We start from the raw sequence: 21,797 nt of genomic DNA on the forward strand, positions 1-21,797 counted from the left end.
ATTATGCGATTTCAGATGTTATACAGAGAATTTAAAAAGATCCTGAAATCAAGCTCAAGGTAAAAAAAAAAAAAAAAGTTGGCTTTTTGAAGGAAAAAACATCTTATATTAAACATTTCCTAGATATGTATATTCCAAAGACTGAAGAAAAGAATTTACAGTGACTTTAAGATTTTAAAAGTAATGTTAAGAGAAGCGCTGTGTAAAATGTAACAAGGTATTCACTTGACAATCAAACAGAACAAACTAGTTTGGCTAACTGGTTTGTTCAGAAATCAGAACGTTTTCTGTCTGGCTTACATTCTTGTTTAGCCTATAAAGTAATCCTTCTTCTGATCTTCATTTCAAAATACAATATAAAGTTCTTTGAAAATGTTTAACATGGAGTTTTAGTTAATTATGAGGCCATTTTTTTACATCAAATGGATAACAAACACTGTTTAGAAAATACTTAATTTTATGAACAGCTGTTCTGCAATGTTTAGTCTCTGCAGATTTGATTTCTGCAGCAGTAATTTACCTCTTGTGAAATCTGTGTTACTTGTTCCTTCTGATGTTCCAGATCTTTTACGAGCAACGAGTTTTGCTTTTCTAGCTGCAGTAACCTCCTTGCCAAGTGAACACTGTGCCAATAAAAAGCAAGCTCAAGTTGAAGTTTTTCCAAAACATGCAAAAGAAATTCTCACATTTATACTTCAGAATTTGATTGCCTTAATTTTTCACCAATACTTAAACACAAATATATATATATATATAAACTACACAGTGAAACATACAGAATGGTCAAAGTTATAAAAACAATGAAAATGCTACAAAATTTAACAGCACTGAAACAGCATTCCCACAGCTGGGACACTGCAGTATTATTTAGACCTCAATTCCAATATGGGGCAAGAACTGGCTGGAGGGCTGGGCCCAGAGAGTGGTGGTGAATGGTGCCGCATCCAGTTGGCAGCGGGCACCAGTGGTGTGCCCCAGGGATCAGTGCTGGGCCTAGCCCTGTTCAATATCTTTACTGATGATCTGGACCAGGGGATTAAGTCCAGCATCATTGAGTTTGCAGATGGCACCAAGCTAAGAGCAGGTGTGGATCTGTTGGAGGGTAGGAGAGCCCTGCAGAGAGATCTTGCAGGCTGGATGGGTGGGCAGAGGTCAATGGGATGACACTGAACAAGGCCAAGGTTCAACACTTTGGCCACAACAACCCCAAGCAGTGCTACAGGATGGGGACAGAGTGGTTGGAGAGCAGCCAGGAAGAAAGGGACTTGAGAGTACTGGTAGATAGTAGCTGAACATGAGCCAGCAGTGTGCCCTGGTGAGCAGGAGAGCCAAGGGCATCTTGGCCTGCATCAGGAACAGTGTGGCCAGTAGAACAAGGGAGGTTATTCTGCCCCTGTACTCAACACTGGTCAGGCCACACCTTGAGTGCTGTGTCCAGTTCTGGGCTCCTCAATTCAAGAGGTGTTGAGGTACTGGAAGGTGTCCAGAGAAGGGCAACGAAGCTGGTGAGGGGCCTGAAGCACAGCCCTGTGAGGAGAGGCTGAGGGAGCTGGGGGTGTGCAGCCTGCAGAACACTCAGGGCAGACCTCATTGCTGTCTACAACTACCTGAAGGGAGGCTGTAGCCAGGTGGGGTTGGTCTCTTCTGCCAGGCAAGCAGCAACAGAACAAGGGGACACAGTCTCAAGTTCTGCAGTCAGGGGAGGTCTAGGCTGGATGTTAGGAGAAAGTTGTTGCCAGAGAGAGTGACTGTCATTGGAATGGGCTGCTCAGGGAGGTGGTGGAGTCACCATCCCTGGAGGTGTTCAAGCAAAGCCTGGCTGAGGCACTTAGTGCTATGGTCTAGTTGATTGGACAGGGCTGGGTGCTAGGTTGGACTGGATGATCTTGGAGGTCTCTTCCAATGTGATTGATTCTATGATTCTATTCTATGATTCTACTTGGCAAAGCTAAAATAGTGATGCTCTGAAACCTTGATCTTCTTGATTTCCTTGCAGACGTGCTTTTGTTATGATTATATACAATAATTTCTAGGGTATTGAAATGTTATTTCCTATTATGTAAATGTAAACAAGGTAACTACTTTTACAGCTGATTAGTTTCATACAATTAAAATTAATCTTTTTGTAAAAGAGTGAAAAAAGATCATTAAACGACCAAGAAAAATCATGCATATGCTCTTTTATATGCATCAGTCATACAAACAGCACACAGGATGACAGGATGTTAGGGGTTGGATGGGACCCAAGGAGATCATTGAGTCCAACCCCCCTGGCAGAGCAGGACAATACTATCTAACACAGATCACAGAGGAACACATCCAGACAGGCCTTGAAAGGCTCCGGGGGAGACTCCACAACCTCTCTGGGGAGCCTGTTCCAGTTTTCTGGGAACCTTACAGTTAAGAAGTTCTCCCTTGTGTTGAGGCAGAACCTTTTGTGCTGCAACTTACACCCATTGCTCCTTGTCCTATCCCAGGGAGCAAGTGAGCAGAGCCTGTCTCCCCCCTTCCTGGCCAGCCCTCAGATATTTATAAACATTTATCAAATCCCCTCTAAGTCTTCTCTTACCCAGACTAAACAGCCCCAGGTCCCTCAGCCTCTCCTCATAAGCCATGCCCTCCTGTCCCCTAATCATCCTTGTAGCCCTCCACTGGACCCTTTCCAGCAGACCCCTGTCCCTCTTAAATTAGAGAGCCCAAAACTGAACACAGTATTCAAGATGAGTTTTCACCAGGGCGGAGTAGAGGGGGAGAAGAACCTCCCTTGATCATATAGGACATATTCTTTCTAATACCCCCCCGGATCCCATTGGCCCTCGTCTTCATTATATTCCTGTAAACTTAAGTAATTAAAAAAAACCTCTGTAGGTTAATCAAACTGGCTAGACTCTAAGACAAAAACTAATTCACATATCATACTTTATCTTGCAAAACTAAATTCAGGAGGCACTTTTATACCTTTGCTTCAGTCTTCTTTTGGCCGTTGTAGGAACATTAGCACCATATCCATACGAGAAGAGAACCCTTTCAGCTTCAACTTCATCTTCCACTGAAAAAAAAGTGCAGAAAAGGACTTTTGAAAGATATATCTACAGTGCAAGAACACACAATCTTCTAATCAATTCTATTTATAATTCTACACCCCCATAAATATTTTTCTAGAAGCTAGATTTTCACCTGGTCTAATGTTCTGAGCTTGAGTGGAACAACTGTGTTCACAATTAGCATTAATACAGTGCCATACATAATTTATTAGAACAGTGGCAGGCTTTTCCCTTTTAATTTTTCTGACTAGCATCACATTTATGCAGTATGAAAGAAAAGCAAAGGAGTTCAGAGTCCTTGCTTGTTGATATTATTGGTATCATCACAAAACACACAGAGTCTAATTTAGCAGTACAGGTTTTTTTCCTAATGAATTAATTTTCTGTGCACATATGAGGAAGTAGAGACAATAAAATCAGAGAGGGCTTAAGCTGACTGGATATAAAGAAGCCCATAGCACCAGAAAGGACACATCCAAGGCTGCTGAGAGAACTAATGATATTATGAGGCTGCTCACTACCACTTTTGTTAACCTGGGGAAAAGAAACATCATCTTCAGAGAAGGACAAGAAGGAAATTCTTATGTTTATACAAAATAAAATAATTGCTACCTCCATAGATTAATTATTTCTGAAAACTTATTTCTAAGGATTTAAATACACCGGGATTGCTTTGAAAAGAAATCTCAACAATGTCTTTTTTCTTTCAAAAGAAATCTCAAGAATAAAACATGTGCAGAGTCTAACATTTCAGTTCATGGAGTTCAGGTTTCCTCCTTCCTGTAAAATAAAGTGATTCTATAAAAGCTGGGGAGGGACCTTTTAGGCTCTCAGGGAGTGACAGGACTAGAAGGAATGGAGCAAAGCTGGAGGCAGGGAGATTCAGACTGGATGTGAGGAGGAAGTTGTTGAGCATGAGAGTGGTGAGAGCTTGGCATGGGTTGCCCAGGGAGGTGGCTGAGGCCCCGTCTCTGGAGGTGATTAAGGCCAGGCTGTATGAGGCTGTGGCCAGGCTGAGATCTAGGCTAGGATATCCCTGCCCATGGCAGGGGGATTGGAAGTAGATGCTCCTTGTGGTCCCTTCCAACCCTGACTGATTCTATGATCTGTAAGTCTAAGTTCAAGTTTATCTGACACATATTTACAAATACATTTAGAAACCTGTCATTATATTTTCTATCAGAGCAATTACTGCATCTTAGCTGTCAGGCAGAAGGAGAGAGTATGACAGGCACCATAATATTTTCCAAACGCCATGAGAAACAAGAGATCTTGTCACAATGCCAGCAACACCTACAGCTAGAGTATAATTTGTCAGAACTTACTTTCCGCTGACTGCAATATTATCTCATCAAGCTCTTTCTCAAGCTTTTCGTAAGTGTCTAGTCTTGCTTGAAACTCAGAGTTCTGTGCTTGAAGTTCACTGATGCGCATTTCACTAGAAGACTGAAGACTATAAAATTCCTTGGTAAGCACCTGTGAGAATGAACAAAGGAAATAGCAGGGAATCAGCACTACAGCTATTTATGAAAGAGGTACAATAGAATACATGGGTGTGATGGTTTGGGTGTTACCTGCCCCTGCACACACTTAAGAAAATCACTCAGACTAGACTCAGCTGAGCTGAAAATTAAAGAATGGAGCTTTGTATTTATAGCTTAGCACAATATACAAGCAGATATTTACAATAGATACAGCTGTATACAGAAGTAGACAAGTTAAAAGTGATAGAGAAACTCAACATCCTTCCCAGAATCCAGAGTCCCCAGGAGGGGCTCCAACCACCCTTCCACCTCCTTTCCACCCCTCTACATTATTCCAGATTTTGCTTATGTTCAAGGTGAGTTTGGAGAATCAGCCAGGGGGGTTAGGAAGCAGAGGGATTAATCATGCAGAGAGCAGGTTAGAGAGAGAAGGGAGGAAGCCAGAGCCAGAGAGCAACTCTGTTATCTATATTTATGTTCTTGTTTTTATACATCTCAGCAAGCCTATGAGTGCAGCAGACATCACCATTGTTTCCTTTTCACAGCCTATCATCTAATTCCCCTCATCAAAATATCCCTGCTAGGCTCAAACTAGCACAATGTGAATTGCTTACCTGCATGATACTAAACACTTGATGCAATGTTTGCACAGGAAAGGGTAAAAAACTTTAAAAGCAGTTATTTTTTGACTATGTTCACTTGCACAGATTGCACTCTTGTGTCTTATCACTTATGCCTATGCCCTCAGACTGGAGTAATTCTAAGAATCTCTCTGAAAAAGCTGAGAATTTTAAAGGAAATTTAGGTAAAAGCAAGGTAACAGCTAAAACAATTAATACATAGAATCATAGAATCAATCAGGTTGGAAGAGACCTACAAACTCATCCAGTCCAACCTAGCACACAGCCCTAGCCAATCAACCAGAACGTGGCACTAAGTGCCTCAGCCAAGATTTGCTTGAACACCTCCAGGCACGGCGACTCCACCAGCTCCCTGGGCAGCCCATTCCAATGCCAATCACTCTCTCTGGGAGGAACTTCCTCCTAACATCCAGCCTAGACCCCTCCTGGAACAGCTTGAGACTGTGTCCCCTTGTTCTGTTGCTGGTTGCCTGGCAGAAGAGACCAATCACCACCGGCTAGAGTTTCCCTTCAGGTAGTTGTAGACAGCAATGAGGTCTGCCCTGAGCCTCCTCTTCTCCAGGCTGCACACCCCCAGCTCCCCCAGCCTCTCCTCATCAAGTTTGTGCTCCAGGCCCCTCACCAGCTTCATCACCCTTCTCTGGACACATTCCAGCACCTCAGCATCTCTCTTGAATTGAGGAGCCCAGAACTGGACACAGCACTCAAGGTGTGGCCTGACCACTGTTGAGTATGGGGCAGAATAACCTCCCTCATCCTAATGGCCACGCTCTTCCTGATCCAGGCCAAGATGCCATTGGCTCTCCTGCCCACCTGGGCACACTGCTGGCTCATGTTCAGCTACTATCTACCAGTACCCACAGGTCCCTTTCTTCCTGGCTGCTCTCCAACCACTCTGTCCCCAGCCTGTAGCGCTGCTTGGGGTTGTTGTGGCCAAAGGGCAGGACGCTGCACTTGGCCTTGTTAAATTTGTGCTATGATTATCTGATTTGCTGATTAAATTCTATTCTTATCTGATTTATTTGTCTCAACCCATACCTTTTGTGTGTTGTTTTTCCCTCACTTATAAGTTGGGGGAACCAAAAGGTTGATCCATTTGTTTCGACTTAAACCACAGAAGAATAAATGCATAGGTTAAAAGTTGGCAACAAATAAACCATCTGTTTCCTAGTTTTAGTATGCCTAAAGAGAGAAACTATGCTTAAATCTAAATAAAAGCAAGACTTGGTTCATAAAGCAACTGTAGCTGAGCCACACAATCCTACTGAATACACTACTAATTAGGGTTGATATCCTGTAAGAGGAGTAAGAAAAACCCCTTAGTATATTGATTATATAAGAAAGTGTGATGGCTTAGGTGTTACCTGCCCCTCCATACTTAAGAAAATCACTCAGACTAGACTCAGCCGATTTGGAAATTGAAGAATGAAGCTTTATATTTACAGCTTAGCACAATATCCAAGCAGGTATTTACAATAGATACAGCTATAGACAGAAATAGATAAGTTAAAAGTAGTACAGAAACATCACAGCCCTCTCAGAAACCAGAGTCCCCAGGAGGGGCTCCAATCACCCTTCCACCTCCTTTCCATCCCTCTAGCTTATCCCAGACTTTGCCTTATGTTCAAGCAGAGTTTAGAGGGTTGGCCAGGGGGTTAGGAAGCAGATGGATTAGTCACACAGAGAGCAGGTTAGGTTAGAGAGAAGTGCAGCCCCAAAGACAGAGAGCAAACAACTGTCTTATTTTTGTTTATGTTCTTGTTCTTATACATCTCAGCAAGCCTATGATTGCAGCAGACATCACCATTGTTTTCTTTTCACAGCCTATCATCTAATTCTTCTCACCAAAATATCCCAGCTAGGCTCAAACTAGCACAGAAAGGAAATAAAATAAATTAATTTAGTCAAAAGCAATAAAAGTAAAAACATCACACATCAAATATTTAAATTCTGTAAGAACATTTCTAAATGAGCTTCAAAGCATCTATCTGAAGAGAGATGTGTCAATAGTGTTAGTAGAATTGAATGCCAAATATTCTAGATAGGGACCTCGACAGGCTGCAGAGGTAGGCACAAACCAACCTCATGACCTTCAACAAGATCAAGTGCACTGTCCTGCATCTGGGTCAAGGCAATGCCAAGCACAGAGGCTGGGCAGTGAGTGATGGGAGAGAAGCCCTGAGGAGAGGGACATGGCGGTGCTGGTGGATGAGAAGCTCAACATGATCCAGTAGTGTGCACTTTTAGCCCGGAGGGCCAACCAGATGCTGGTCTGCATCAGGAGAAGTGTGGCCAGCAGGGTGAGGGAGGTGATTCTCTCCCTCTACTCCGGTCTGGTCAGATCCTGTCTGGAGCACTGCATCAAGTTCTGGAGCCCCCATTACAAGAAGGATGTGGAGATGCTGGAGTGTGTCCAGAGAAGGGCCACAAGGATGCTCAGAGGGCTGCAGCAGCTCTGCTATGAGGACAGAGTGAAAGAGTTGGGGCTGTTCAGTCTGGAGAAGAGGAGACTCCTAGGTAATCTTCTTGTGGCCTTCCAGGACCTGAAGGGGGCCTACAAAAAAAGCTGGGGAGGGACTTTTTAGGCTCTCAGGGAGTGACAGGACTAGGGGGAATGGAGCAAAGCTGGAGGTGGGGAGATTCAGCCTGGGAGTGAAGAGGAAGTTGTTGAGCATGAGAGTGGTGAGAGCCTGGACTGGGTTGCCCAGGGAGGTGTTTGAGGCCCCATTGCTGGAGGTGTTTAAGGCCAGGCTGGATGGGGTTCTGGGCAGCCTGATCTAGGGTAGGGTGTCCCTGCCCATGGCAGGGGGGTTGGAACTGGATGATCCTTGTGGTCCCTTTCAACCCTGACTGATTCTATGATTATCAGAGCACACAAATATCCACAAAGAAAATGGATATATAACTGTCTTCTCAAAGTTCAGACATGTCTCTGCAACTGAAAATCTGTTTGGCAACCTCAAAATCTAGGAAAACTGGCACTCCCAGTGCTTGTGACCACGATTAACCTCATCAGCCAGATCTGAATGTACTAAACCAGACAAAACAAGAAATTATATTTTCAATCTAGAGTTTCTTTTCATAAACACCCTCGGCAGACTCAGCGCTAGAAATGCAGGGACCTGAAGAACAACATCCTTCTCCAAAACATGAAGGCTGCCATATCTGGCTCTTGGAAATAAACTTATTAATCTGTCCTGACGAGTTTGTACCCTGATGTTTGGTTTATACACACAATGACAATCTCATTTAAATATCAGAAACTGAACTCAGTGATATGATTTTGGGAGTAATGTTTAAAGTAAGTTTGCTTTGCAAAGTACCAAACACCCTTCTGATACTAAAATAGGTGAACAAGGTTTCAGGCCAGGTCATGGACCAGGTCATCTTGAGTGCCATCACAAAGCACCTACAGGATGGCCAAGGGATCAGGCCCAGCCAGCATGGGTTTAGGAAGGGAGGTCCTGTCTCACCAACCTGATCTCCTTTTATGATCAGGTTACCTGCCTGGTGAATGTGGGGCAGGCTGTGGATGTAGTCTACCTGGACTGCAGCAAAGCCTTTGACACTGTCTGCCACAACAGGCTCTTGGCACAGCTGGCAGCTCATGGCTTGGACAGATTCACCCTGAAATGGGTCAAGAACTGACTGGAGGGCTAGGGCCAGAGAGTGGTGGTGAATGGTGACACATCCAGTTGGCAGCTGGCACTAGCAGTGTGCCTCAAAGATCAGTGCTGGGCCCAGGCCTGTTAAATACCTTTATTGATGATCTGGATGAGGGGATTAAGTTCAGCATCAGTATGTTTGCAGATAGTGCCAAGCTAGGAGGTGTTGGAGGTTAGAAGAGCTCTGCAGAGAGACCTTGTCAGGCTGGATGGGTGGGCAGAGGCCAATGGATTGAGATTGAACAAGGCCAAGTGCAGGGTTCTGCACTTTGGCCACAACAACCTCAGGCAGCACTACAGGCTGGGGACAGAGTGGCTGGAGGGCAGCGAGGAAGAAGGGGACCTGGGGATACTGGTAGTTAGTAGCTGAATGAGAGCCAGCAGTGTGCTCAGGTGGGCAGGAGAGCCAATGGCATCCTGGCCTGGATCAGGAACAGAGTGGCCAGCAGGACGAGGGAGGTTATCCTGCCCCTGAACTCAACAGTAGTCAGGCCACACCTTGAGTGCTGTGTCCAGTTCCGGACTCCTGAACTCAGGAGAGATGTTGAGGTGCTGGAAGCTGTCCAGAGAAGGGTGATGAAGCTGGTGAGGGGCCTGGAGCACAAACTTGATGAGGAGAGGCTGGGGGAGCTGGGGGTGTGCAGCCTGGAGAAGAGGAGGCTCAGGGCAGACTTCATTGCTGTCTACAACTACCTGAAAGGAGGCTACAGCCAGGTGGGGTTGGGCGCTTCTGCCAAGCAACCAGCAATAGAACAAGGGGACATAGTCTCAAATTGTGCCAGGGGAGGTCTCTCTGTTGCCAGAGAGAGTGATTGGCATTTGAATGGGCTGCCCAGTAAAGTGGTGGAGTGGATGTACCTGGAGGTGTTCAAGATAAGACTGGACGAGGCACTTAGTGCCATGGTCTGGTTGATTGGATAGGGCTGGGTGCTAGGTTGGACTGGATGTGCTTGGAAGTTTCTTCCAACCTGATTGATTCTATGATTCTAGTCTATGATATGATTAGTTTTTAAAATTACATGTTTGAAAAACAGTAAATTCTAAGCTTGTAAAGGTAAACAGGTCCAAATCATTCAACATTGTGTAAACAGGTTCACTAGGTGCAAATGCTCAGGTGCTGGCAGTAGGCAGGGCTGCCCCGTTCTGGACACAGCTGGTTCCAACTGGCACTGACTGACTCATCTCAAGGCCCAGCAAAAATCCATGATGGTAGCACCTCATGGAAAATGTATTTAAGAAAGGATAAAAATGCTGCATGGCAATAAGGAGTGAGAGGAAAAAATATGTGAGAAACAGCTTTGATGCAGACACCAAAGTGAGAGGGGAGGAGGTACTCCAGGTGCCAGAGAAGAAGTTCCCTTGCAGCCCCTGGAGTAGATCACGTTGAAGCAGGTTGTCTTCCTGCAGACCATGAAAGAGCACATCAGAGCAGATATTTTCACTGCAGCCCATAGTGGATCCCATACTGGAGCAGGATCTGTAACCTCTGGATTGCTCAAGTTGGAGCAGATTTTCTCCTGAAGGAAGCTACAGCCAGCAGAGGATCCACATTGGAACAGGGTAAAAGTGTGCAGAGGAAGTAGTAACAGAGATGAGCTGTTATGCACTGACATCAACCTCTGCTCTGCTTGGGGAAGGGGAGGTCAAGGAGTCACAAGCTAATGAGGGAAATTAAAGTCAGAAGAGAAAGGAGTGGGAAAAGATGTTTAGTTTTTATCTTTGTTTTGCATCATCCAAATATATCTCAATTGGTAATAAGTGAAATTAATTTTCCTTAGGTCAAGTCTGTTTGGCTCATGATGGCAACTGATCTCCCTCACTTTATATTACCCATGAGCTTTTTCAGCTTATTTACCTCCCATCAATTTGAGGAAAGGAAGTGAGAAAGTGTGAGTGGGTGTCTGGTGGCCGGCCAAGATCAACACACCACAACAGGATTAGCAATGTCAGATCTTCTCAAAGCTGTGTACAATATGCTCCCCTTGACTTCTTTAGGTGTTTCAGACTCGCAAGTGAACGTTACACATGGCATTATGTGACAATGCTGGTACAAACCCTAGTTTTTAATAACGATTCTGAATTCACCATAACTCTTCTGGTGTAACTGCCTTCTCTCCCTACAATAATCACAGTGACTGACATAAGCAGCTTTGTGATACAAGCATATATACCTCACATGAACTTCAACATGTCTTCACCACCTCTCCACTAGAGACTGTTTTGCCACAGCCTTCTCCTCTAAGTCTTGTTTTCCAAACGAGCTGGACAGACCTAATAAGCTGTGCCATTAGAGTCTGCTTCATTGGAATTTGGTGCAGATATTACTTCAGAAACGTATGTTCATTGCTACCTTTCTGCAGAGCTTTTCCATTTTACATTCAAGCTAGGAGCAGGTGTGGATCAGTTGGAGGGTAGGAGAGCCCTGCAGAGGGACATAGATAGGCTGGCTGGATGGGCAGAGGCCGATGGGATGAGACTGAACAAGGCCAAATGCAGGGTTCTGCACTTTGGCCACAACAACCCCAAGCAGTGCTACAGGCTCGGGGCAGTGGCTGGAGAACAGCCAGGAAGAAAGGGACCTGGGGGTGCTGGTAGACAGTAGCTGAATATGAGCTAGCAGCATGCCCAGGTGGGCAGGAGAGCCAATGGCATCTTGGCCTGGCTCAGGAAGAGTGTGGCCAGCAGAGGATGAGGGAGGTTATTCTGCCCCTGTACTCAACAGTGGTCAGGCCACACCTTGAGTGCTGTGTCCAGTTCTGGGCTCCTCAATTCAAGAGAGATGTTGAGAGAAGGGTGGTGAAGCTGGTGAGGGACCTGGAACACAGCCTTGTGAGGAGAGTCTGAGGGAGCTGTGGGTGTGCAGCCTGCAGAAGAGAAGGCTCAGGGCAGACCTCATTGCTGTCTACAACTACCTGAAGGGAGGCTGTAGCCAGGTGGGGTTGGGCTCTTCTGCCAAGCAACCAGCAACAGAAGAAGGGGACACAGTCTCAAGTTGTGCCGGGGGAGGTCTAGGCTGGATGTTAGGAGGAAGTTCCTCCCAGAGAGAGTGATTGACATTGGAATGGGCTGCCCAGGGAGGTGGTGGAGTCGCCGTCCCTGGAGGTGTTTAAGACAAGGCTGGATGAGGCACTTAGTGCCATGGTCTGGTTGACTGGATAGGGCTGGGTGCTAGGTTGGACTGGATGATCTTAGAGGTCTCTTCCAACCTGGTTGATTCTATGATACTGTGACCTAGCTAATGACCTGTAAAGTGTCTCTATATAACATACCTCCAGTTTTCTCTGGTATTTTTCACATTCCATTTGGCATTGTGAAAGATTCTTAGCTGTTTCTTGTTGCATGAGTTGAACATGTTCACTTTCAAAGGACTTCAATTTACTTTGGTGAAGAAGTTCAGCTACTTTGCTTTCTGTGCCAAGCTGCATTTGCCTATACCTAAAAGATAAAAAAAAAAAAGAAAAAAAAGGTTTGATTTAGGTTGTAGCCAGGAGGGGATTGGTCTTTTGGCTCTTAGTGCCATGGTCTAGTTGATTGGATAGGGCTGAGTCATAGATTGGACTGGATGAGCTTGGAGGTCTTTTCCAACCTGGTTGATGCTATGATTCTTCTTCCAGGCACCCAGTGACAGAACCAGAGGACACAGTCTCAAACTGCACCAGGGCAGGTTTAGGCTGGAAGAAATTCTTCATAGAAAGAATGATTGCCCATTGGAATGGGCTGCCTGGGGAGTGGTGGAGTCACCGTCCCTGGGGTGTTTAAGAGGAGGCTGGATGAGGCACTTAGTGCCATGGTCTAGTTAATTAGAAGGGTTTCGTGATAAGTTTGGCTGGATGATCCTAGAGGTCTTTTCCAACCTGGTTAATTGTGTGATTCTGTGATTTGCAAATAAACAAACTTAGAATACATGCTAGTTCTGTTCATTACAGGTATAAATGTCAGAAATCAATGCAATATTTGTAAGAGCTTGATAAGTTTTAGTATGGTTATCTATGTAACTACTGTAGCCTACATTTCACAGAATCACTGAATTAACCAGGTTGAAAAAGACCTTTAAGATCATTGAGTCCAACTTATCACCTAACACCTTCTAGTTAACTAAACTAAGCACCTCATTCAGTCCTCTTTTAAACACCTCCAGGGATGGTGACTCCATCACCTCCCCGGGCAGCCTGTTCCAATGGCAAATCACTCCTTCTACGAAGAACTTCTTCCTAACCTCCAGCCTAAACTTGCCCTGGCACAGTTTGAGACTGTCCTCTTGTCCTGTCACTGATTGCCTGGGAGATGAGACCAATCCCAATATCGTTAGGAATATTCACCACTATAATGATGACAAGATATAGGATGTGGAAAACTCAGATCTTGGCTTTTCTCAATATGTGGCTAATGCACAAGAAAATGACAATGGCCTTACAGTGCTTCTTACTTGTAAAAAACGTTAGATCAATATAAATCTTTCTTGGAACACAACTGTATGCACTGAAGTCTTTCACAGGAAAGATACTAAGGAGATGTTGTCTCCCATCTTCACCATCACATGTTACATGTCATAGGCAGCATTAGACATCAGTGGATATTAGTGGCGCATCCCTCGGTGTGGTGGCAGGCCTGATAGGGCAAACATGGCCTTATCCATGTTGGCTTGCCCAGACATGTTCCCTGCTCACCCCACTTCTGTGCTGCGGGGAGGCGACCATGGGAGGGGAGAGTGAAAGCCCTGGCTTCACCTAATATGGTGAGGCCTGGCAAAGTGACATTCTGATTGGCTAATCTATGTCCAATGGCCCATTAGTCTCGGGCTGGATATTGATAAAAGCGATAAGCAGGTAGCACAGGAGGTGCTGCTGCCTCATTTTGCATCCTGAATTTGCCTGGAGAACTTACCAGGAACAGGCTCTGAATGCCAGCAGGTGATCGGCCTGCACAGCCAGCATGACACTGTGCTGAGATTGCACATGGCAAGACATCCTGCCTGCACCTGAAAGTCTCCTGCCAAGACTAGAAGTCCTGGAGATACACAGATCATTCAGAGGAGCCAGGAGACAAGGCCAGAGATTGTCTGCCTCCTTTCCCCAGGAGTCTGGGAAGAATCAAGACTCAGTGGCCAACAAGACAGAGCCGCACATGCTTTGGGTACTGTATGATTTATACTTTGTAAGTAAATACTTAAAAGCCTCTTCCAGTATAATATCTGTGTTTGCCACTTTAAGAAATAAGTGCTCTAGTTCTGCCTGTTCCCCTGCCTGTATAAATTTCCAGCCTGTGCATTTTGAACCTGTGAACCTGTTACACTGCTTTTCCCCATATATAAGTGTGCTAGTTGAGCCTAGCTAGAATGTTTTGGTGAGAAGAGTTAGATGATAAGCTGTGAAAGGGAAGCAATGGTGATGCCTGCTGCACTCATAGGCCTGCTGAGATATATAAAATCAAGAACATAAACAAAGATAAGGCAGTCTCTTTCTTGGCTTTGGGCTGCATCTCTCTCTAACCTAACCTGCTCTCTGTGTGACTAATCTATCTGCTTCCTAACCTCTCAAAACTACCTTTAAACATAAGGCAAGATCTTGGGTAAGGTTGACCGGTAGAGAGAAGGTGGAAGGGTGGTTTGGAGTCCCTCCTGGGGACTCTGGCTTCTGAGAGGGCTGCTGTGTTTCTGTATTACCTTTTTAACTTGTCTATTTCTGTCTATAACTGCATCTATTGTAAATACCTGCTTGTATATTGTTCTAAGCTGTAAATACAAAGCTTCATTCCATTTCCAGAGCCGCTGAGTCTAGTCTGGGTGATTTCCAAAGCAGGAGGGGGAGCGGGAAACACCCAAACCATCACACTAAGGCATGAAGAAATGTCATAACACAATGTTGTATTAATTCCCACCATGACTCAGAATCACAGAATGCTAGGCGTTGGAAGGGACCTCCAGAGATCATTGAGTCCAAACCCCCTGCCAAAGCAGGATCACCTAGGGCAGACTGCACACAAACACAGCCAGGCGGATTTTCAAAGTCTCCAGTGAAGAAGACTCCATGACTCTCTGGGCAGCCTGTTCCAGTGCTCCAAAGTACAGGTACTTTTCAAAAAGCAGAAATGAAGTATATTTTTGAGACTATCACCAAAGGGAATTGTAGTTGACAGACAACATTCCATTTAGAAGTAGACTTCATTCATTCTATTCATTACACTTAACAGGCATTGTCAAAATAGAGTAAAAAAGTTGGTTGGTAAAATAATATATTATTGGACTATGGAAAATGAGAACAGTAGAAAATCTTATGATTCTTAGCATTAAAGAATATAAAAATTAAAGGAGATATCTGCAAAGTAAATCACAAATGTGATGTGTATCGTGAGCAGTGTGGCCAGTTGGACAAGGGAGGTTATTGTGCCCCTGTATTCAGCATTGGTCAGGCCACACCTTGAGTGTTGTGTCCAGTTCTGGGATCCTCAATTCAAGAGAGATATTGAGGTGCTGGAATGAGTCCAGAGAAAAGTGACAAAGCTGGTAAGGGGCCTGGAGCACAGCCCTGTGAGGAGAGGCTGAGGGAGCTGGGGGTGTGCAGCCTGAAGGAGGCTCAAGGGTGACCTCATTGCTGTCTACAACTACCTGAAAGGAAGCTGTAGCCAGGTGGGGGTTGGGCTCTTCTGCCAGGTAACCAGCAACAGAAGAAGGGGACACAGCCTCAAGGAGGTCTAGGCTGGATGTCAGAAGGAAGTTCTTAACAGAGAGAGAGTGATTGGCATTGGAATGGGCTGCCCAGGGAGGTGGTGGAGTCACCGTGCCTGGAGGTGTTCAAGCAAAGCCTGGCTGAGGCACTTAGTGCCATGGTCTAGTTGATTGGATAGGGCTGGGTGTTAGGTTGGACTGGATGATTTTGGAGGTCTCTTCCAACGTGGTTGATTCTGTGATGCATAAAATGATGAACTCCTAGCTGACTGTTACCAATCCCAAGTGATATCTCAGGGTTATTCTACATAAAACCACGAAAGTTTTGGCTCAGTCTTAAATAATGGTCAAAATCCACATTTTTGGAATTACTGTGAAGGTAATAAATACAGAAATCACCATATTTACATTTCATGCTGTTGCCTGCATGCTGAATGCTGATTGCCATTCTAGCACCTCATTTCACAAGGAATATATAAGAATTAGTAAAAGCATCAGAGAAGAGTAATAAGGATTACCTTTGACAACCAGCAACATGATCGGCTTAACCTGCTGCACTGTGTGGAAGAAATTACTCGAGCAAGCTAGGACTCTACAGCGTGGTAAAGAGAAGGTGTAAGGAAGAGAAAGAAATGAGAGGCATCTGTGACAATGAGAGGCATAGAGAGTGAGAATAGGAATCAACTGTATTTTCCAGCAAATGAACGTGAATGTGTCTGATAAAGGTAACAAATGCAGAATGAAAACAAATGGCAGTAGTTCCTCACACAAGAGGGCTGTGAAATTCCTTACCTAAGATGCTGCAGATGATAAAATTTAACACTTACTCAAGAAGATAGTGAAAAATCTTGAAGCAGGCCATCCTTTGACAACTATGGTACTTATCACACAGAAGTCACCTAACAACAAGCTGTTAGAATGTCAGATAAACCTTTACCTTAACCCAGCATGGCTGTTACCTCAGCTGTCATTTGTCAAATAGCAGTTGCAACACAATTCCTTCCTATTTAGCACCTGATCTTTAGGTAGGATTGAGAGGGGTTTCACAAAACCAAGGGGATTACTTCAAATATTTTCCCTGAGGATTGTGCAGATGTAGGAAGGCTTCTAAGGCACAAAGAGGAAGCAATTTTCACTGGAATTAACTTGAAGAAACAGGTGTCAGTATGAAGCTTTTTATAATCAGTCTGTAGACATCAATGTACAAGTAAACAATCCAGTAGATGAGTTTGTTCCCACAGAGGCTGCATGAGCAGAGACTGGAAGTTCTGCCACCTGAGCTCATAAATAAGTCACCTTTCAAGAAAGCAATTTTATTTTCCAATACTATGACATTTGTTCTCAGTTACTGCACTCAAACTGCAAATGTTCTGTCTGGTTATCAACTACTGCTGTCAATTTTACTTGAGGATGCTTTCAGTATTTCATTACTGCTCTCAGACTGTGTCTTTCTATTTTTGTTTTACCACGCAAAAATAGTTTCAGTACTCGTAAATTCTCCATACATTGTACATGATTGGCTGCAGACATGACACTAAATCTGTTCTGCTATAAACATCATTTACAACCCTGGGAAGATTGTTTTGTTCCAAAGTGTTCACAAGGATACATGTTATCTGGCCAACTTAGGTACAACGAAACACATAAATGGAATTTATCCACGAGTTGTATTTATTCACTTACAACAACAAATTCCTATCTTCTGCCATTACATAAAACAAACAGCAATGCCTTCCTGGACAGAGCTTCAGAGCTTAAATAAGTCTGAAGTTCAATTATCTGTTGTGTAAATAGCTTAGAATCATAAATCAGCCAGTTTGGAAGAGACCTCCAAACTCATCCAGTCCAACCTAGCACACAGCCCTATCCAATCAACCAGATCATGGCACTAAGTGCCTCAGCCAGGCTTTGCTTGAACACCTTTAGGGACAGCAACTCCACCACCTCCCTGGGCAGCCCACTCCAATGCCAATCACTCTCTCTGCCAACAACTTCCTCCTAACATCCAGTCTAGACCACCCCTGCCACAATTTGAGACTGTGTCCCCTTGTTCTGTTGCTGCTTGCCTGGCAGAAGAGACCAACCCCACCTGGCTACAGCCTCCCTTCAGGTAGTTGTAGACAGCAATGAGGTCTGCCCTGAGCCTCCTCTTCTGCAGGCTGCACAGCCCCAGCTCCCTCAGCCTCTCCTCACAGGGTTTGTGTTCCAGGCCCCTCAGCAGCTTTGTCGCCCTTCTCTGGACACCTCTCAGCACCTCAACATCTCTCTTGAATTGAGGAGCCCAAAACTGGACACAGGACTCAAGGTGTGGCCTGACCAGTGCTGAGTACAGGGGCAGGATAACCTTCCTTGTCCTGCTGGCCACACTTTTCCTGATCCAGGCCAGGATGCCATTGGCTCTCCAGGCCACCTGGGCACACTGCTGGCTCATGTTCAGTAGCTTACACACTGCAAACATGCACAAGCATAGGCTATGCATACTTCTGTGTACTTACTTTCTGTACTACATGTACTTTCTGTACTAGTTCCCTGATGATTTTGTAAGACAGCTCAATCAGCTTACAGAGCAGGCTTATCAACCCAATCATGAACAGTAATTTTCAGAAAAAAACCTTTGCACTTTGTTTTGGAAGGTCAAAGTACCTCACATGTGCATGATCTGTTTTGTTCTGGTAAGGTTATGAAAGGTCAGTTTTCTGTTAACCTCACTCTGCTGTTGAGCTCACTCGTAACTCCACCACTGCAGTACCATTCACAGTTTCTCTGTCATATTTCCTTTTACTTGGCCAGATAATATCTCTAGCTTCTTGGCTACTATTTCAGCACAACAGTATGTGCATGTCTGTATAGAGTCATGTAACACAATGTCAAAATACATTCCTTAATCTGCCTAGATGGTCTCTAAGGGAAAGCAAAAGAAAACAAAACCACCCTTTGCTTTAATACTACAATTATGGAACAAAAATAGTGGAATGCGGGTGTGCAGGATTTTTCTCCATCAATAAACTTCAGCAAACTTGACACAGTAAAAGAGTAGAGTTGTTTTTGTCTCACAGAAGAATGAGAGTTGGGAATGCATAGGAAATTATAGATTGAGCTAATAAAAGCCAAAAAAAAAAAGACACATGCCCCCTCACCCATGTAAGAATCATCTGGAATCAAGTCTGAAGTTATAGACTCATAGATTGTTTTGGGTTGTTCTCAAGGATTGATATCAGGGATTGCCCTGACACAGGGCTTTGCACCTGGCCATTTTGAACCTCATGAGGTTCACACAGGCACACTTCTCAAGCTTGTCCAGGTTCCTCTTAATAACACCACATCCCTCAAGCATGTCAGCCACACCACTCAGCTTGGTGTTGTCTGCAAGCTTGCTAAGGGTGCACTCAATCCCACTGCGCGCATCATTGATGGAGATATTAAGCATCACTTGATCCAGTACAGATCCCTGAGGGACACCACTTGTCACCAACCTCCATCTGGACATTCATAGAATCAACCAGGTTGGAAGAGACCTCCAAACTCATCCAGTCCAACCTAGCACACAGCCCTGGCCAATCAACCAGACCATGGCACTAAGTGCCTCAGCCAGGCTTTAAATTAACACCTCCAGGGATGGCAACTCCACCACCTCCCTGAGCAGCCCATTCCAATGCCAATCACTCTCTCCAGCAACAACTTCCTCCTAACATCCAGCCTAGACCTCCCCTGCCACAACTTGGAGAACAGCCAGACAGAGAGGGATCTGGGGGTACTGATTGATACCCACCTGAACATGAGCCAGCAGTGTGCCCAGGTGGCCAAGAGAGCCAATGGCATCCTGGCCTGCATCAGGAATGGTGTGGTCAGCAGGAGCAGGGAGGTCATTCTGCCCCTGTGCTCTGCACTGGTTAGACCACACCTTGAGTACTGTGTTCAGTTCTGGGCCCTCCAGTTTAGAAGGGACGTTGAGATGCTTGAGCGTGTCCAGAGAAGGGCGACGAGGCTGGTGAGAGGCCTCGAGCACCAGCCCTATGAGGAGAGGCTGAGGGAGCTGGGATTGGTTAGCCTGGAGAAGAGGAGGCTCAGGGGTGACCTTATTGCTGTCTACAACTACCTGAAGGGTGGTTGTGGCCAGGAGGAGGTTGCTCTCTTCTCTCAGGTGGCCAGCTCCAGAACAAGAGGACACAGCCTCAGGCTGCGCCAGGGGAAATTTCGGCTCGAGGTGAGGAGAAAGTTCTTCACTGAGAGAGTCATTGGGCACTGGAATGGGCTGCCTGGGGAGGTGGTGGAGTCGTCGTCCCTGGGGCAGTTCAAGGCAAGGTTGGACGTGGCACTTGGTGCCATGGTCTAGCCTTGGGCACTGTGGTAAAGGGTTGGACTTGATGATCTGTGAGGTCTCTTCCAACCTTGGTGATACTGTGATACTGTGATACTGTAACTTGAGACTGTGTCCCCTCATTCTGTTGCTGCTTGCCTGGCAGAAGAGCCCAACCCCACCTGGCTACAGCCTCCCTTCAGGTAGTTGTAGACAACAATGAGGTCTGCCCTGAGCCTCCTCTTCTGCAGGCTGCACACCCCCAGCTCCCTCAGCCTCTCCTCACAGAGTTTGTGTTCCAGGCCTCTCACCAGCTTTGTCTCCCTTTTCTGGACACATTCCAGCATCTCAACATCTCTCTTGAATTCAGGAGCCAAGAACTGGACACAGGACTCAAGGTGTGGCCTGACCAGTGTTGATCAGTACTCTCTTTGAGCACCAGCCTCTGGATACACCCACCCACCCAATTCCTCATCCATCAAACAGTTCGCCAATCAAATCTGTTTCTTTCCAACTTAGAGAATGTTGTGGGGAACAGTGTCAACGGCTTTACAGAAGTCCATACGGATGACATCCATAGCTCTTCCTTTTCCACTAATGTAGTCACTCTATCACAAAAAGCCACTAGGCTAGTCAAGCAGGACTTGCTCTTAGTAAAGCCATGCTAGCTGTCTTGAATCACCTTCCTGCCTTCCTAATATAGCTTTTAGGAGGATCTGTTTCCAGGCACAAAGGGAGGGGTTGGTAGTTACCAGGGGTCCTGCTTTCTACCCTTTTAAAAAATGGATGTAATGATTCCCTTTTTCCAGACTCCAGGAACTTCACCTGACTGCTGTAACTCCTCAAACATGATGGACAGTGGCTTGGCAAATACATTAACCAATTTCTCCATTTCCTGGAATGCATATCACATAGATTTAGGTATGGTCAGGTTCCTCAGCTGGTCATGAACCTGATCCTCTCTACCACTAAGAGGGACTTTGCCCTTGGTCCTTGGATTGTGGTCCATCAACCTGGGAGGAAGAGAGTTGTGGTGAAGACTGAAGCAAAAAGGTTGTGGAGTACCCTAGCCTTCTCCTTGTCTGTTTTTCTTTATGTCTGGGTGCCATTAGGACGACCTTAACAATACCTCATTGATATCTTAAGTTTGCTAAAGCAGGGTGACAAAATTATTATAAAAAACATTATTTCTATGGTAAAGTATTCTGAGAGGCATTTAAACTCTGTTTCTTAAGAATGTTTATGAGATATTTCAATCAGAGGATCCAGGGTTTGTAAATGGAGGATAATGATAAAACAACTACCTGAAGGGAAGCTGTAGCCAGGTGGGGTTGGTCTCTTCTGCCAGGCAACCAGCAACAGAATGAGGGGACACAGTCTCAAGTTGTGCTGGGGGAGGTCTAGGCTGGATGTTAGGAGGAAGTTGTTGCCAGAGAGAGTGATTGGCATTGGAATGGGCTGCCCAGGGAGGTGGTGGAGTGACTGTCCCTGAAGGTGTTCAAGAAAAGCCTGGCTGAGGCACTTAGTGCCATGGTCTGGTTGATTGGACAGGGCTGTGTTTGCTAGGTTGGACTGGATGATCTTGGAGGTCTCTTCCAACCTGGTTGATTGTGTGATTCTAATATTTTTTCAAATTCTGCATAGAGTGAGACTAAATAGAAAAAATGTAATGGTTAACTCACAGAGTCTGTACAGTGAAGAATATACAACCTGTTGTAGGTTTGAATATGTGGTTATACCAACCTAAAGCCCTTTAGGATGTATTTTCCACATTATTTCTCAGGTTGAAAGAACACTCTGTAAGTTGTGAAATTATCCTGACTTCACAGATGGGTCGGTTCCAGATCTTTAGAGTGACTACAATCTATTTTTTGTATAAATGCCTGTTCTTTGGCTCAGGGACAGATTTGCAAAGATACCTAAATTCTACAGGTATTTCCTCCCTAACCTGTCCTATTGCAAACCTTCCACCTCCAGTCCCAACATGTCCTCTAATGTTTCT

The 21,797-nt window shown here is 45.1% G+C and overlaps 1 protein-coding gene across 2 annotated transcripts in view; it reads right to left on the minus strand.

Annotated features, from left to right (window-relative positions):
• The window catches only part of PIBF1 (progesterone immunomodulatory binding factor 1), a 178,322-nt gene that overhangs the window by 60,673 nt on the left and 95,852 nt on the right, over window positions 1–21,797 (minus strand). For both annotated transcript variants that reach the window (XM_064141083.1, XM_064141089.1), the window contains exons 10-13: window positions 12,104–12,269; window positions 4,370–4,520; window positions 2,959–3,049; window positions 521–623 (exon numbers count right to left, since the gene is read on the minus strand). In XM_064141083.1, the coding sequence (XP_063997153.1) occupies window positions 521–623; window positions 2,959–3,049; window positions 4,370–4,520; window positions 12,104–12,269 (511 nt within the window). The remainder of the gene's footprint in view (window positions 1–520; window positions 624–2,958; window positions 3,050–4,369; window positions 4,521–12,103; window positions 12,270–21,797) is intronic.

The sequence above is a fragment of the Pogoniulus pusillus genome, chromosome 3, assembly GCF_015220805.1.
Source record: "Pogoniulus pusillus isolate bPogPus1 chromosome 3, bPogPus1.pri, whole genome shotgun sequence".
Lineage (NCBI taxonomy): Eukaryota > Metazoa > Chordata > Aves > Piciformes > Lybiidae > Pogoniulus > Pogoniulus pusillus.